This window comes from Stylophora pistillata, chromosome 3, assembly GCF_964205215.1.
Source record: "Stylophora pistillata chromosome 3, jaStyPist1.2, whole genome shotgun sequence".
Taxonomy (NCBI): Eukaryota; Metazoa; Cnidaria; class Anthozoa; order Scleractinia; family Pocilloporidae; genus Stylophora; species Stylophora pistillata.
Window position 1 is genome coordinate 35,738,454 of NC_142521.1, and position 12,708 is coordinate 35,751,161.

General features: G+C 38.0%; 3 protein-coding genes across 3 annotated transcripts; 1 reads left to right on the top strand and 2 right to left on the bottom strand.

Annotated features, from left to right (window-relative positions):
- Nucleotides 1-2,795, top strand: LOC148735850 (uncharacterized). Its single transcript, XM_088752099.1, has 2 exons — nt 1-400; nt 759-2,795. Exons 1-2 carry the CDS (start codon nt 279-281, stop codon nt 2,041-2,043), a joined length of 1,407 nt encoding a protein of 468 aa, XP_088608225.1. The 5' UTR covers nt 1-278; the 3' UTR covers nt 2,044-2,795.
- On the bottom strand, nt 2,066-4,341 carry LOC148735851 (uncharacterized). Its single transcript, XM_088752100.1, has 2 exons — nt 4,094-4,341; nt 2,066-3,954 (listed from the first exon to the last, which is right to left on the bottom strand). Exons 1-2 carry the CDS (start codon nt 4,265-4,267, stop codon nt 2,878-2,880), a joined length of 1,251 nt encoding a protein of 416 aa, XP_088608226.1. The 5' UTR covers nt 4,268-4,341; the 3' UTR covers nt 2,066-2,877.
- A 534-nt stretch (nt 4,342-4,875) lies between these two features.
- LOC111338533 (rab GDP dissociation inhibitor alpha) lies at nt 4,876-12,698 on the bottom strand. The gene is made up of 3 exons (XM_022945032.2): nt 11,623-12,698; nt 8,861-9,060; nt 4,876-7,634 (listed from the first exon to the last, which is right to left on the bottom strand). The coding sequence occupies exons 1-3, from the start codon at nt 12,611-12,613 to the stop codon at nt 7,494-7,496; spliced, it is 1,332 nt and encodes a 443-aa protein (XP_022800767.2). The 5' UTR covers nt 12,614-12,698; the 3' UTR covers nt 4,876-7,493.
- Between the last annotated feature and the right edge of the window lie 10 nt (nt 12,699-12,708).

The following is a 12,708-nucleotide window of genomic DNA, read 5'->3' on the forward strand; positions in this document are numbered from 1 at the left end:
CCCCCGCTTAATAGAGTCCTAAAGTGCTTACGTCACGTTTCCATAGCACCGGAATTCTGTGGTCTAAACAAACCAATATGGCGTCCCTAGCGTGACACATTGTCGTTGACCTCGAACACTTCAAGAGCTATAATAGCGCATTTTATCCTCCAATAATAGAAATAAGATAAAGAGAATCAAGATAACCTTTGGCCTTACTATTGAAGAGTATAATAAGCGGACAAAAGCACCTGGTGAGCAATAATTCGAGTCAAAACGCCACGGAGACGAAGTTTGCGATGGGCCAGTGTTTTCATCCAGATTGCAATCACACATCTGAAAGCCACTGCTGCCGATTCTTTTCGTTTCCAGACCAGAAAAAACATAAAACACTCTATGATAAGTGGATATCATTTGTAAGGTGAGTATTTTTCGAAAAATATATATTTCGATGCTGTACCATCGATTAGAAATAGCTGTTTTTTTTTTTATCTCAAACTGATTCACGATTAGCTGTTTCTCTTTCTTGTCTTATTTCTTTTCTCGCGGCTTTGCCTTTCCTTGTCTTCAGTCTTGATCTAAGATTATTTAGTTACTAAAAAACTATATGATAGTTGTGAGTATCAAAGCTTTTACACTAACTAGTATTAAGTAACAAGCTCAGAGAAATACTCGCTTCGCATTCACGTCTTAGACTACAAGGTTAAGCATGTGACCAACTAAACTTTGGGTTTTTTAAGCGCAAGTATAGTAACTGCTTCTGTCTTTTTCTGTTATAGGAGAGGAGATAGAAAGCCCAGCAAACATTCGCGACTTTGCAGTTGTCACTTTAAAGATGGGCGAAAAGAAAATATGCCAACCATCAGTGACAGAAACAGGCACAAGCTGTTTGATAGTTTGGACTTGCTGCCAGGTACAGGACCAACACCTCCCAGTACACCTACCCCCAAGAAAAAACGGAAAGTGTCTGCCGAGCCCACGAAATTACCAACTGTAGCATCTGTGCTTGAAGAGATTAAAGAGAACTCTGAACCATGTTCCACTGAATGCTCACAAGAGGAAAAGACAAGTTCCAAAGAAGCTCTGCTGTCAATAGAGCTTGATATGACTTCAACAGAACTTGCTAAACACAAGGAAGTGTCAAGTTACTATAGTGCACACTACTCTGCTAAGAGCTTGAGCCCTGAGGTGATACGGATGGAGACAGGTCTACCCACTAAGGATGTTTTTGATATTGTTGTGGGATATGTTTCAAGATTCAAGGGTGAAATAAACTATTATGCTGGATGGAAGGTTGAGGCGATCACACTTGAGGACCAGATATTTATCACTCTGATGAAACTGAAACAAAATTATACCAATCTACATTTAGCCCAGTTGTTTTCATGCAGTGTTGCAACTGTTGCTAACATAGTACTAACTTTTGTCCATGTTCTGCATTCTCTCCTGTTCAAAGACATCATGACAACTGTGCCATCTAGAGAAAAGAACAAGATGTGTTTGCCATCTTCTTTCACTGAGTACAGCAGTTGCCGCATTGTGATTGATTGTACAGACATTGAAATTGCTGCACCTAAGCTCATGTCCCAGCAGAATGCTACATATTCCAGCTACAGGGGAATGAACTCTTTCAAAGTCATTATAGGGGTTGCCCCAAATGGAGTTATAACCTATGTTAGTGATCTTTTTCCTGGCTCAGTCAGTGACAAGGTCATGGTTAAAGAGTCTGGGTTTTGTAAACATTTGAGTGCTGGTGATCTTGTTCTGGCAGACAAAGGTTTTCTCATCAGCGATGTAGTTCCAAGAGGTGTTTCAGTGAACATACCACCATTTCTCAACAATGGAAAGTTTACAGAGAGTGAGGCAAGGGCGACAAAATCAATAGCTCGATGTCGCATCCACGTAGAGCGTGCAAATGCAAGACTTAAGAGTTTTCGCATCCTTGGCTTCATCCCAGCATTTTTGAGGTGCCATGCTGACAAGCTATGCCAACTGTGCTCAGCTCTTGTTAATTTGCAGTATCCATTGATCAAGGATGGCTGCGAAGACTTTGAATTTGACTGAATAGAACTTTTTTTCAACTAAATTATAGTACAATGAGTTTTTAATATTATTTTTGTATTACTAGAAGCCCTACTGTAACAGATCAAATGGTATTGACATAGCTTTGGTCAAAAATATGATGTGGTCAGTTTTACATTTTTCTGATATTCATCTCCTTTATGTTCATTAATACAAACTTCTATGTGTTCTGTGAAAATAGATTATAATGAAAACCAGTGACATTCTTAAATTGTCATTTCAACTAAATCCAGGTCAGGGGCATGTGACCAGTATGGAATTCTTTCGTCCAGTAGTTCCAAGTGTGAAAGTCGTGCTGGCTTAAAGGTTTTACTTTTGTGTCTGTGAAGCTGGGAGCCTGAGTCCAGGTGTATAAAACTAAAGCCACACTTCAATTAGCTTAAGGGATGGTGAGAGGTAGTCAGAAAAAATAACCTGTGCTGCATGGATTTTGTTTTGGCTCTCTCCCCTTCCCTTTGCATTGCTATGCAAGCCTACTTAAGTGTGGCATAAGTTTTATGTACCTGGGCCCTGTTGAGTAACCAGGATAAGTGTTACCAGCTACCAGTAGCCATTGGTTGCAAAAAAAAAATTGTTTAAGCTTGCTTTCAGGAAGAATGTAATTTATTATTAAGTTACTATGCTAAATGGAAAAATGTGGGTTCTTTATCTTGTGTCTCTATCTGAGTGTAGAATATGTAATGTTATATTAAGAAATTAATGTATGAAATTTAAAAAAATACCTTTTAACATTAGCTACTGCCTATTTGCATTAGCTCCCACTCCCCCCCCCCCCCCCCCCCACTCTGATTATGTCCAGCATCTGTGCACCACTTTTCAAAGTTCTCCCTCGGTAATCTTTGGGAATAGTTGATGAAAGTAAAAATCACTCAAGATAGTAATATTGTGCTCCCAAGATTCATCTCGTTCAATCTTGATAACTACACTATCCTTTGTGGTCCATACAACAAAGTAGCAGAATTTGCGCTTTGTCAGGAACATCTGGCCTTGACACTGATGCCAGTAAACATGTGTGGTAGACAGCGTATAATTCCCTTCCTTCTCCTCCAAGTAAAAGTCTTTGTGCCCACAAGCTTCCTTGATTGTCGCATTTCGATGTGTGTAGGGGCACTTACACTCAATCACCGAGTCGTCTCCCACAAGTCCATCAGGGGAAGCACCCAGAACTCCCGACTCGTGTAGCCAAAGGCCGGTCTGTACAGGTGTAAAGTTTGTGATGTTGGTGAAGGATTTCAGGGCCTCAGTCTCATTGTCCTGTCCCCATGCAATTGCTTTAACTCCACTCAAGTTGTATTCCCCAAGTAGTCGCTTGATAAGAGACGGTGTAACTCTTTTTGCCTGGAGGACGGAGCCAAAATTACTGGCAGTCAGGCTGCCTCTACGAGCTTGGTGCCATGCAGGGCTGTTTCGCTGGCCAGCCGTGAGGGTGCTCACAACATTTATGGTTCTCTCCTCTACTTTGGCATTCTCAATCAAGTACTCTAATTGTTTTTCCTTCGTAGATGCCATAAGGAAACCTTCTGAGTAAATGATATCCTCAATCGTCTTGATCGGGAGAGGGGTAGCAGGTTGTGGTTCGGGACTCAAGATCCAGCAGGTCCCTGTAAATTTGCCATAGCGCTTTAGTTCGCTGTACAGCCACATCCGATCTTCTCGGCTAGGATCGCGCGCCAAAGGGCTGTAATCCTTCTTCTTCGGTGGCGCTGGAAACATCTGGCTTGCAGACTGTACGCTTTCTGCCTTTCGCTTTCGTTTCCATTGGCATTCCAGGTCCGTCCTGCTAAGGTTATGGATGCCATAAATAAATATGGCTGCCGCGTGACTGCACTTGAACTCGCCGCGAGGACACTCGCATTCTGTGTTTTTTATTTCAAGGTTTTCATCGAGATAAATCTGATAAAAAGATAATTCGAAACAGACACGTAAGTTGCAATATATATTCCGCAATATAAACATTAAATTGGAGGTGAAATCGGGGTTGGGAGTTCTTCGAATTGAACATACGTGTTGTGATCCCAAATTGGCAACTTACTGTGACTTTGTAGTCCTTATTTTTCATGCTTGCTTGGACTTCACCTTTGATGACTCCCCTGGAATAAATAAAGCTTTGGACATGGTCGGATTTGAAGTGGTTTTCTCCGCGATCAAGCGATTTCCGCTCTCCAGAAAAGAAAGAAACGAGTGAGCATATCGATAAAGACGCCATGTTTGAAGTATGAGTTTAAACTGTTTAGACCAGAAAAAAATGCTGTCATGGCAACGTGACGTCACACTTTAGGACTCTATTGGGACCTAAGTAAGACCAGGTTAATCCCGTCTGAAAGGTAATCTAACACGTTGGACACTAAGCTTGGAACGCAGAGAAGAAATTTAGGAAATTTGACTCGGCGTAGGTATATGCATGAGCGAATAGTCTTCCTCTCCCACCCATCCCTTCCACGACTTAAAGCGATGCTTATCTGAACAGAGCTATTTAACAAATAGACAGCTCGTTCTTTCAAGTTACCGAGGTAATTTTGAGAGGACATGGGAAAAATGTGAAAATTACGCGCCTGAAGCAAGAAACATCAACGAAAGTAGAAATACTAGAGGTACAAGCATACAATCTTTTATTTGACGTCGTTTCCTCTGAAGCAAGAAACATCAACCAAAGTAGAAATACTAGAAGTACAAGCATAGAATCTTTTACTTGACGTCGTTTCCTCTAAAGCAAGAAGCATCAACGAAAGTAGAAATACTAGAGGTACAAGCCTACAATCTTTTATTTGACGTCGTTTCCTCTGAAGCAAGAAACATCAACGAAAGTAGAAATACTAGAGGTACAAGCATACAATCTTTTATTTGACGTCGTTTCCTCTGAAGCAAGAAACATCAACGAAAGTAGAAATACTAGAGGTACAAGCATACAATCTTTTATTTGACGTCGTTTCCTCTGTAGACTTGAAAAATACACAGTTTGGATACACAAAGCCTTGGAAGACTTCTGTTTAAAGAAACATGCGCCAGTTATTATTATTAATTCCTACATAAATTACTTCCTTTCTAATTTTTTGATCGAATGACTTGCCCACAGTGAGATAAACTCAACAAATACACAAAAACACCACAATTACTACCAACAAAACCAAATATTCATTATATTCAAAAATAAAATGAAAACTTTTTCTAACATAGGGCAGTTGAGATCTACCAGTTTTATCCTTGATTAGTAAAAGAAGGTGTATATGTCTCCTATGTCTGCTATACCACATACATCATTTCAACAGCAGAACAAGTATTTCAGGGCATCTTAAATAAAAAACACTGGTGTTGTTGTACTTGTTTTTTATGTTTTTCACAGAAATTTTGAAGAGCTGGAGATGTCTTTGCGAGGCCCAACTTCCTACAATTTGTCATAAAGTTTTAGCAATCAACCACATTTATAATTAAATTCCTATAAGACAACTTTACAGAGGGTTAAAAGGACCCAAAAGTGAACTACAATATTTTCAGTGCTTACTTCATACTGATATTATTAATAGTAACAACTCTTATTGTTGAATTCTGAGCACTCTTGTTCTACTTATGTTACCCCAGAGTTTGATATACACTATGAATCTCTTCAAACAAGGCCTTTTTAAATGGATACTACATTTGAGAAATAAACATATCTTCGACTTCCCATAGAAGAAAACAGTTTAACCATGACTTGTGAGGAACAGGGCAACTACCATTTTATAAAATAACAATAAGTATGACTTATTCCTTTCAAATTTATTTTTGAGAATAATTTTAATCTTTTCCTTGACTGAAAGAACCATTTCATTGCAATCTTTAAAGTTGAACTATGCAGTTGACTAAAACATAAATTTTATTCTAAGTCTTTAAATGCGTGGGTTGCTACTTCTAAATAAATTATTACAAAAACAAGGAAACTAAACTAACTAAATTTTCTAAGAAAGGAAAAGCCAATTAGCCGGACTTTTTTGTCTTTTCCATGTCATCATGTACAAGTTATCACTCTGAAAGCAACTAATGTTCAGGTAAAATTAAAATTGGTTCAGTCTTTTTTTTAAGGTATTTTAACAATTGCAACTAAACTTCTGGCCAACAAATAATTTTCTGAGAAAAAACTTGAACCAGTTTCTTGGAACCTAAACTGTTGCACTGATAAAACCATGATCCTTCTGAACAAACTTACATGTAAGCAGCTGCCACAGTTTGCTCTGACTGATCAGAGGCTATATCTCCTATAATTAATACTAATAAATAACATCTCACATAAAATAAACTATTTTCTTTATTGTAATTGCTCTTTATAGACTGCTAACCCAACAATCTCTCAAGTGCCAGTGACACGATTACGTAGTTGACGAGTGGTAAACTAGTAAAAGATTGAAATTAAAAAGATTTCCAATGACAGGATTATGAGACAACGGATGTCCACTAAGAAATCATACTGAGGTGACCCCCAACATCAGTATGCATATTCTCCATACTGTTCTCTGCACATTTCCTAAGGCACTGACAAGGAGATATTGTTTAACGATCAAGAGCTTAAGTTAGTGATCATTTTCTTTATTCTCATGACCTTGATGTTTGATTCTGGGGTGATATTGTAAGGAGAAAATTAGATGTTGGTCACTCTCGGTGGTCAAATGGTTACCGGTAGGCTCTAGGTTATGTTGGATCTACTTACAACAAAAGTGTTCATGATTGGATTACTGTTCCCAAAAGATTGCATCATTTATAGAATACTTGTTCCAGTGAATATTTCAGAGATGCACATGCCTTGATTGGTCGAGGATTGACTCATATATCATTGCGATCACTTTATGCACAGTGATTTAAAGCAAGGGTGCTAAATTTTAAATGACTGCCTTCCATTTTTTTTCAATGTTACAGAGGAACAGATAAATGCAATAGAAGAAAATTCAATTTTGAAGAGCAGAAAAGATGAAAAATATCAATCAAGGGATTTTTAATTGATCTAATATCAAATTCTCATATGAAACATCATAAGAACTGTATGGCAGACAGTGAGGAGAATTGTAAATGAGATTTTGGGAGTGAGAGGCTTTCACTGCTATCCTTTGCAAGGGTCTCAGTGGGGTTAACTGTAAGCTGTAAAATGGCGAAAAAAAGTTTAGCAGTTAGGCCTAAATATTGACAAATTTTAACCATTAATATTAAAAAAGTTAACCTTCAAAATTGTTCTTTTATTCTCAATAGAAAGAAATTTACTGTTATCCATAAGATTGCCAAATATTCTTAACTGTTAGCCATAAAAGCCATCACCCTTTGAGACCCTTCTTTACTTGAATTTAATTGCAGTCACTTAAAATTAGCCTCACTGTCAATATCCATTTGAAAAAATATGAAATAATTATCACTTGGTTGGGAATGGCATCTCAAAAGTTGTTGCAATACAATAATGAAATTATTGTAAGAAATTAATTTTCAACTTTAACACCCTCTAAAGATATTAAGCTAGGGTCAAACTTCTCTCCTGTGATCCTCTCATACATATCCATGATATCTTCACAGACAGTTTCAAAATGGGTTGTTGCATCGTAAGACTTTGAAATGAAAATCTGATGAAACAAAAGATGAAAAGGGTAAGTCCACATAATACATCTCCGGGAAACAAATGAAAGACTGGTTTCTGCATTAAGGTCAAAACCTCTTGCCCAGGGCCCTGGTGCAATAAACTTTAGACCACTGCCTCATCTGCAGAGAGCCTCTCCACAACCAGTATTAAACATGGGTACCAAAAACTGTCAAAAAGGAAATTTATCAAATCGCTTAGGGTTTAACTGTAATGGACAACATTCTCATTCTGGAGAGCTACATGTAGCAGTTACTCTGAAAACCAAGAGACTGTGATTATTTTGTTTAAAATTTTTTTTGTATTGTCTACTGCTAAATTTCAGTAAACAATTTTTGAAGCAATATACCACTGATGCATGCTTTGGACCATTTGCCCAACAATATAAAACATTTTTGAGCCCATACTAAAACAAAGGAATACAAAAACAAAAGCATATCATTGTGAAAATATCTCATTCATGTACATGCTGGAATGCAACAAGATTGATTACAATATTCTATTCTTGTGTAAAGATCAAGTGAGATATTAAACTGTTTACTCTAGTTTACAGCTGTTACAATTGCTACTAACAGTAACACAGAGATATACATCAAAGTATATATTGAGTAGGAAGACAAGTGGCTACAGTTTACCAAGCAAATCAAATGAGAGAGGTGGCGATTTTTTCAAAAATCTGAACGCCTGAGGTGTTGACACCTCATGGAGACTCAAAATTATTATTTTTTTGACTCTTCAAAAGAGAAAGAGAGCATCTTTCTCTAGATAGCAGGGCAGTTTGACAACTCCTCTCATTTCAATTCAATTGTTATAAAGAAGCCAGCTATATGCAAGAAAAGTAAAAGTCTTCAATCTTGCTCTTGCAAAAAGAGAATTTAAATTGAAGCAACTATAACCAGATGTTTACTAACTGGCAATGCTTAAATTGTGTTTCATGTGCTTAACTAATTCAAATAATGAGCAAGAGCAATCACATTAGCCATGAACAAACTACAAAAGCAGAGTGTGTGTATATATAGCTTGTTCACTTTTAAACCCGAACTAGTTTGTAAAGTGCTTACAACACAGTGGGATGGTTAAACACTTTTAAGCTGTTAGTAATGTACTGTATGTGTTAATCACTCCTGAGAGTTTAATGATCAAAATGTGTCTCAGATGAGGCATGAAAACAAAACATACAAAGAACTTGAGGTGTAACCACACTTAACATACCTGACTTTCTTTACCATCATCTTTAGGTGTAAACATGTCACTGATCCATATGAACTTCTTGTCAATCTTGCCAAGAAGATTCAAGCCTGGCTGTAATTCTGATGGAGGATCCTCTGTCTCAATTTGGGTGCTAACAATGGCCAAGTATTTACCTCTCGGGGTGACTGAATTAGTCTGAGACATACAGCACACATAGATATCTGGTAAGAAAGGGTAAGAGAGAAAATAAGTCGATGGAATGATTGACATTAGAGCTGTGCATTTAAAATTTAAACTGTGGGTTTTCAACTCTAGAACTGATGATGCAAATGCTCAGCAAAAATATATCGGAGAGTCCTGTGTGACAAAAAGTTTCTTTAGTCTGAGGATGCACCAACTATTGAATAACCCTTTCACTTGCAAGATCTAGCTAAAGGTAAATACCAGTTATAATCTTACATGAAGCTCTGAGAACGGTACCTCCTTGCTAACTTTTTCCTATCTATTAATGAAGGATGTAACGAGGGGTCTGTTGTGATGCCGATGTGATTGTTATGATGTATTTCCTAACCTCCGTTTCGGGCAGGCGGTCACATATTGTTAGTGCTTTAGCTACCAAATATAAATTATAGCCATTGAACATTTATCAGTGTGATGTGACAGTGCTGGAAATAATTTTTCGCCATTAACAGGACATACGTCCTTTCAAATCTTCATTTCTTTCTGGACAACTTATCAACTTGACCTGACATTACTTAAGATAATTAAGTAATATAATGAAATTCACTAGAATAATGATTTTCAATAACTGAAATTAATTTTTTTATTTAATTATCACTTATGGTTAACTAGTTAACTTTTACTACCATGAACACTTCATAAAACAGTTTTTCTTCATGATCATGATGAATGGAAACTCTCCTCTGAAGTATTTTTTGTTTGATATCAGTACTTTATAGTAAACTGATATACCGGGAAAAACAAATTAAAACAATGTTTAAAGTCCCTCGATGTCTTCACTTTCTTTTTATCATATAAAGACACAAAAAGTCAACCTTATGGTCATGTAGTTTCACTGCAAATAATAATTATTATAATGATGAAAGTCAAGTTTTCAAAAAAGTTCTCAAAATGATTTGAGTTTGTCTTCCTCTTCACTCTGGGAAAAAAAGACATCTTTATCATGCTCTGCAAGTTCCTGCTCAGACTCAGAGTCATTTGATAGATAGATAGATAATAATCTTTAGACAGGGTGCGTTCTCACAGAAGTGGTTTTCAGAATGGCCCTGTAAGCACCCACCCAGCCCACCCCACGGGAGGACATCCATCACACAGTATACCCGTACGTGGGAAAATAACGTCTCCTACCCCTAACCCTGCAGGAGACGATACCTCCATTTATTCGTCCCTATCCAAGAAGACTAGAATATCTAACCATTTCTTGATGTTACAGAAAGGAAGCATATTCTTCTCAATTATTTTAAGACCCTGAGTGTTGGTCCGGCCGGGGCTCGAACCCTCGACCTCCCGCACAACAGTCCAGCACTCAATCCATTGAGCTAACCGGGAGGCACTTGTGGAAACAAGATGTAAATTCGAGCAATCAAAATTATAATAAATAAACACTTGGCAATGCTACGGTGGCTCTCAAAAGCCATCCACCTACAAAAATTTTCATGACTTTATCGTGTGATAAGTTTTGCTAAGTCCATTCATTCAAAAAATTTGCAATCAACATTATCGTGCGATAGAACAACTTATCATCTGATAGAACACTGTATCACGCAATAGAACACGGTATCGCGCAATAGAACAACTTATCGCACGATAGAACACTCTATTGCGCGATAGAACACTCTATAAAACTCAATAAAGTCCTGATTCCTCTTCACACACAAATGTTAGAAAAAGTCCTGCTTCACTTGTACTCTAAACAATATCTGATTTTCTAAATTTCAAACAAACCTTGAGATTTTCACAATATGAAAAAAAATTCATGGGTCATATATGTATTCTTAGGGGCAAATCCCACCTCACACTGGTTCATAAATTCATGGATCAAGCTCACCTTTCAGTAACATTCCAATGTCACTTACTAATTTTGGCCTTAATCACCTGTCAAGTATAAACCCTTTGCCACCCTCATTAACCATTTTTTGTTCTTTCAAAAATTAACTGCTATTGTAAGGACAAGTCTTGTTTGGGCACTCTGAATGTGAAAGGGTTAAAAAAAACTGTGTACTTCTAGTGTTTAAAAAATATTTAGCAAAAGAGCAGGCAACAACAACTGCAGCAATGGCTTTGTGGTAATATTTACTTATCGTGAACAGGTGTCTGTATCTTGTTAATATTAATAACTTCATGCAAATCGATTCGAAGATAATTTTAATTCTTGAAATTTACTATTTAGGAGGAGATCAGTGACATAAACCAAAAATAAATAGATTTTCCTGGTAAAACGAACATTTCCAGAAGATAAAATGCCAATAACTATGTTCCATTCGAAACTACATTATCTTAATTTTATTTGTATGTACACAAACTCATCCAAACCATCAACTTGGAACAAAAACATGGTGGACAGCTGTTTGACCCTACTTGATAACCAAGAAATCGAATCATTTTAAGAAAGGTTTATGGCACCCGAAACTGAGCTAACTGCAGCAGTAATTGTACGGCATTTGACATCTATCGAACGAAAGTCTTATTTGTATCTTTGCTTACCAGTAATTGAGTAAATAAAAGTAAAGATGGTGATCAAACCTTGCAGATATCAGACTAACCTGATTTTCGGCCGACTTGATTCTGGGGAATGATCAACTGGCAGGATTTTGCATCGTTTGTATTAGGAATTGGGTGAGACAGAATACAAATGCATCGAACAACCTTTCCCACTTCCACAGCTCTCTCGGGAAAGTACGAAGGATCGGCGATAACAGCTTTCGTTTTCGCAACCTCTCCTTCTGACTTCACTCCCCAGACAACGCCGTTCTCCATGACAATTTCTTCCACTGGCTTATTCAACATGTATGTTCCCCCATACACAGCCGACAATCTGGCAAACCCCTGTGGTAATTCGCCAAGTCCGTAAAGAGGATACAAATAGGGGCTGTTACCGTAGCGAGACAAAGAATCATAGTACAGTTTTATGCGCTGAAGAGGCTCCCCACACGGCTTTGTTTTGTAGTCATCATCGAGATACAAAGCGATGGCATGGCCTGTGAAGTCCTGAGTGTTCTGATCGAGACCAAACTTGGAATATACATCTTTCATGGTGGAAGTCTTCGGGTCGATGCCGTTCCAAGTGGTTGGGTCTTCGACGTTGTACTTCAGAACAAAGAGAAGGAAGGATCGAAACCGTCGTTTCTCGAAGATTCCCATCAGACTAGAGGAGAGAGCTTCCTTGTCATCGGCAGGAACCTTGTAGACGCTTCCACCACGGAAAACATAGCTTCCTTCAATCTGCTTGAACTCCAAGTAACGCGTCACTTGCGAATGAACCAGCAACTTGACAAGGCCGCCATCTGCCATCAAAAACTTGGGAATCAAGTCAACATTCCAGTCACGGCTATTGCCAAAGCTGTCGTCCGGGCCTTCGGATTCCCCGAATCTCTTGAACAACTCATCGAGGGGATGCATGGATGTGCTTTCTCCTCCGTAGTAAGAGTTGCGATCCATATGAAGAACTTTTTTCCCATTTACGGACAACAGACCACTCAAAATACATTCCTTCAGTCCTGTGCCAAGGATAACGTAATCGTACTCCTGGTCCATGTTTAGGAAACTGATGGAAAAGAAATCAAAGGGCGATTACTGCTATCTTCTATCAAAATTCGAAATGAATGGGTGTTCCACCAGTTGGAATAACA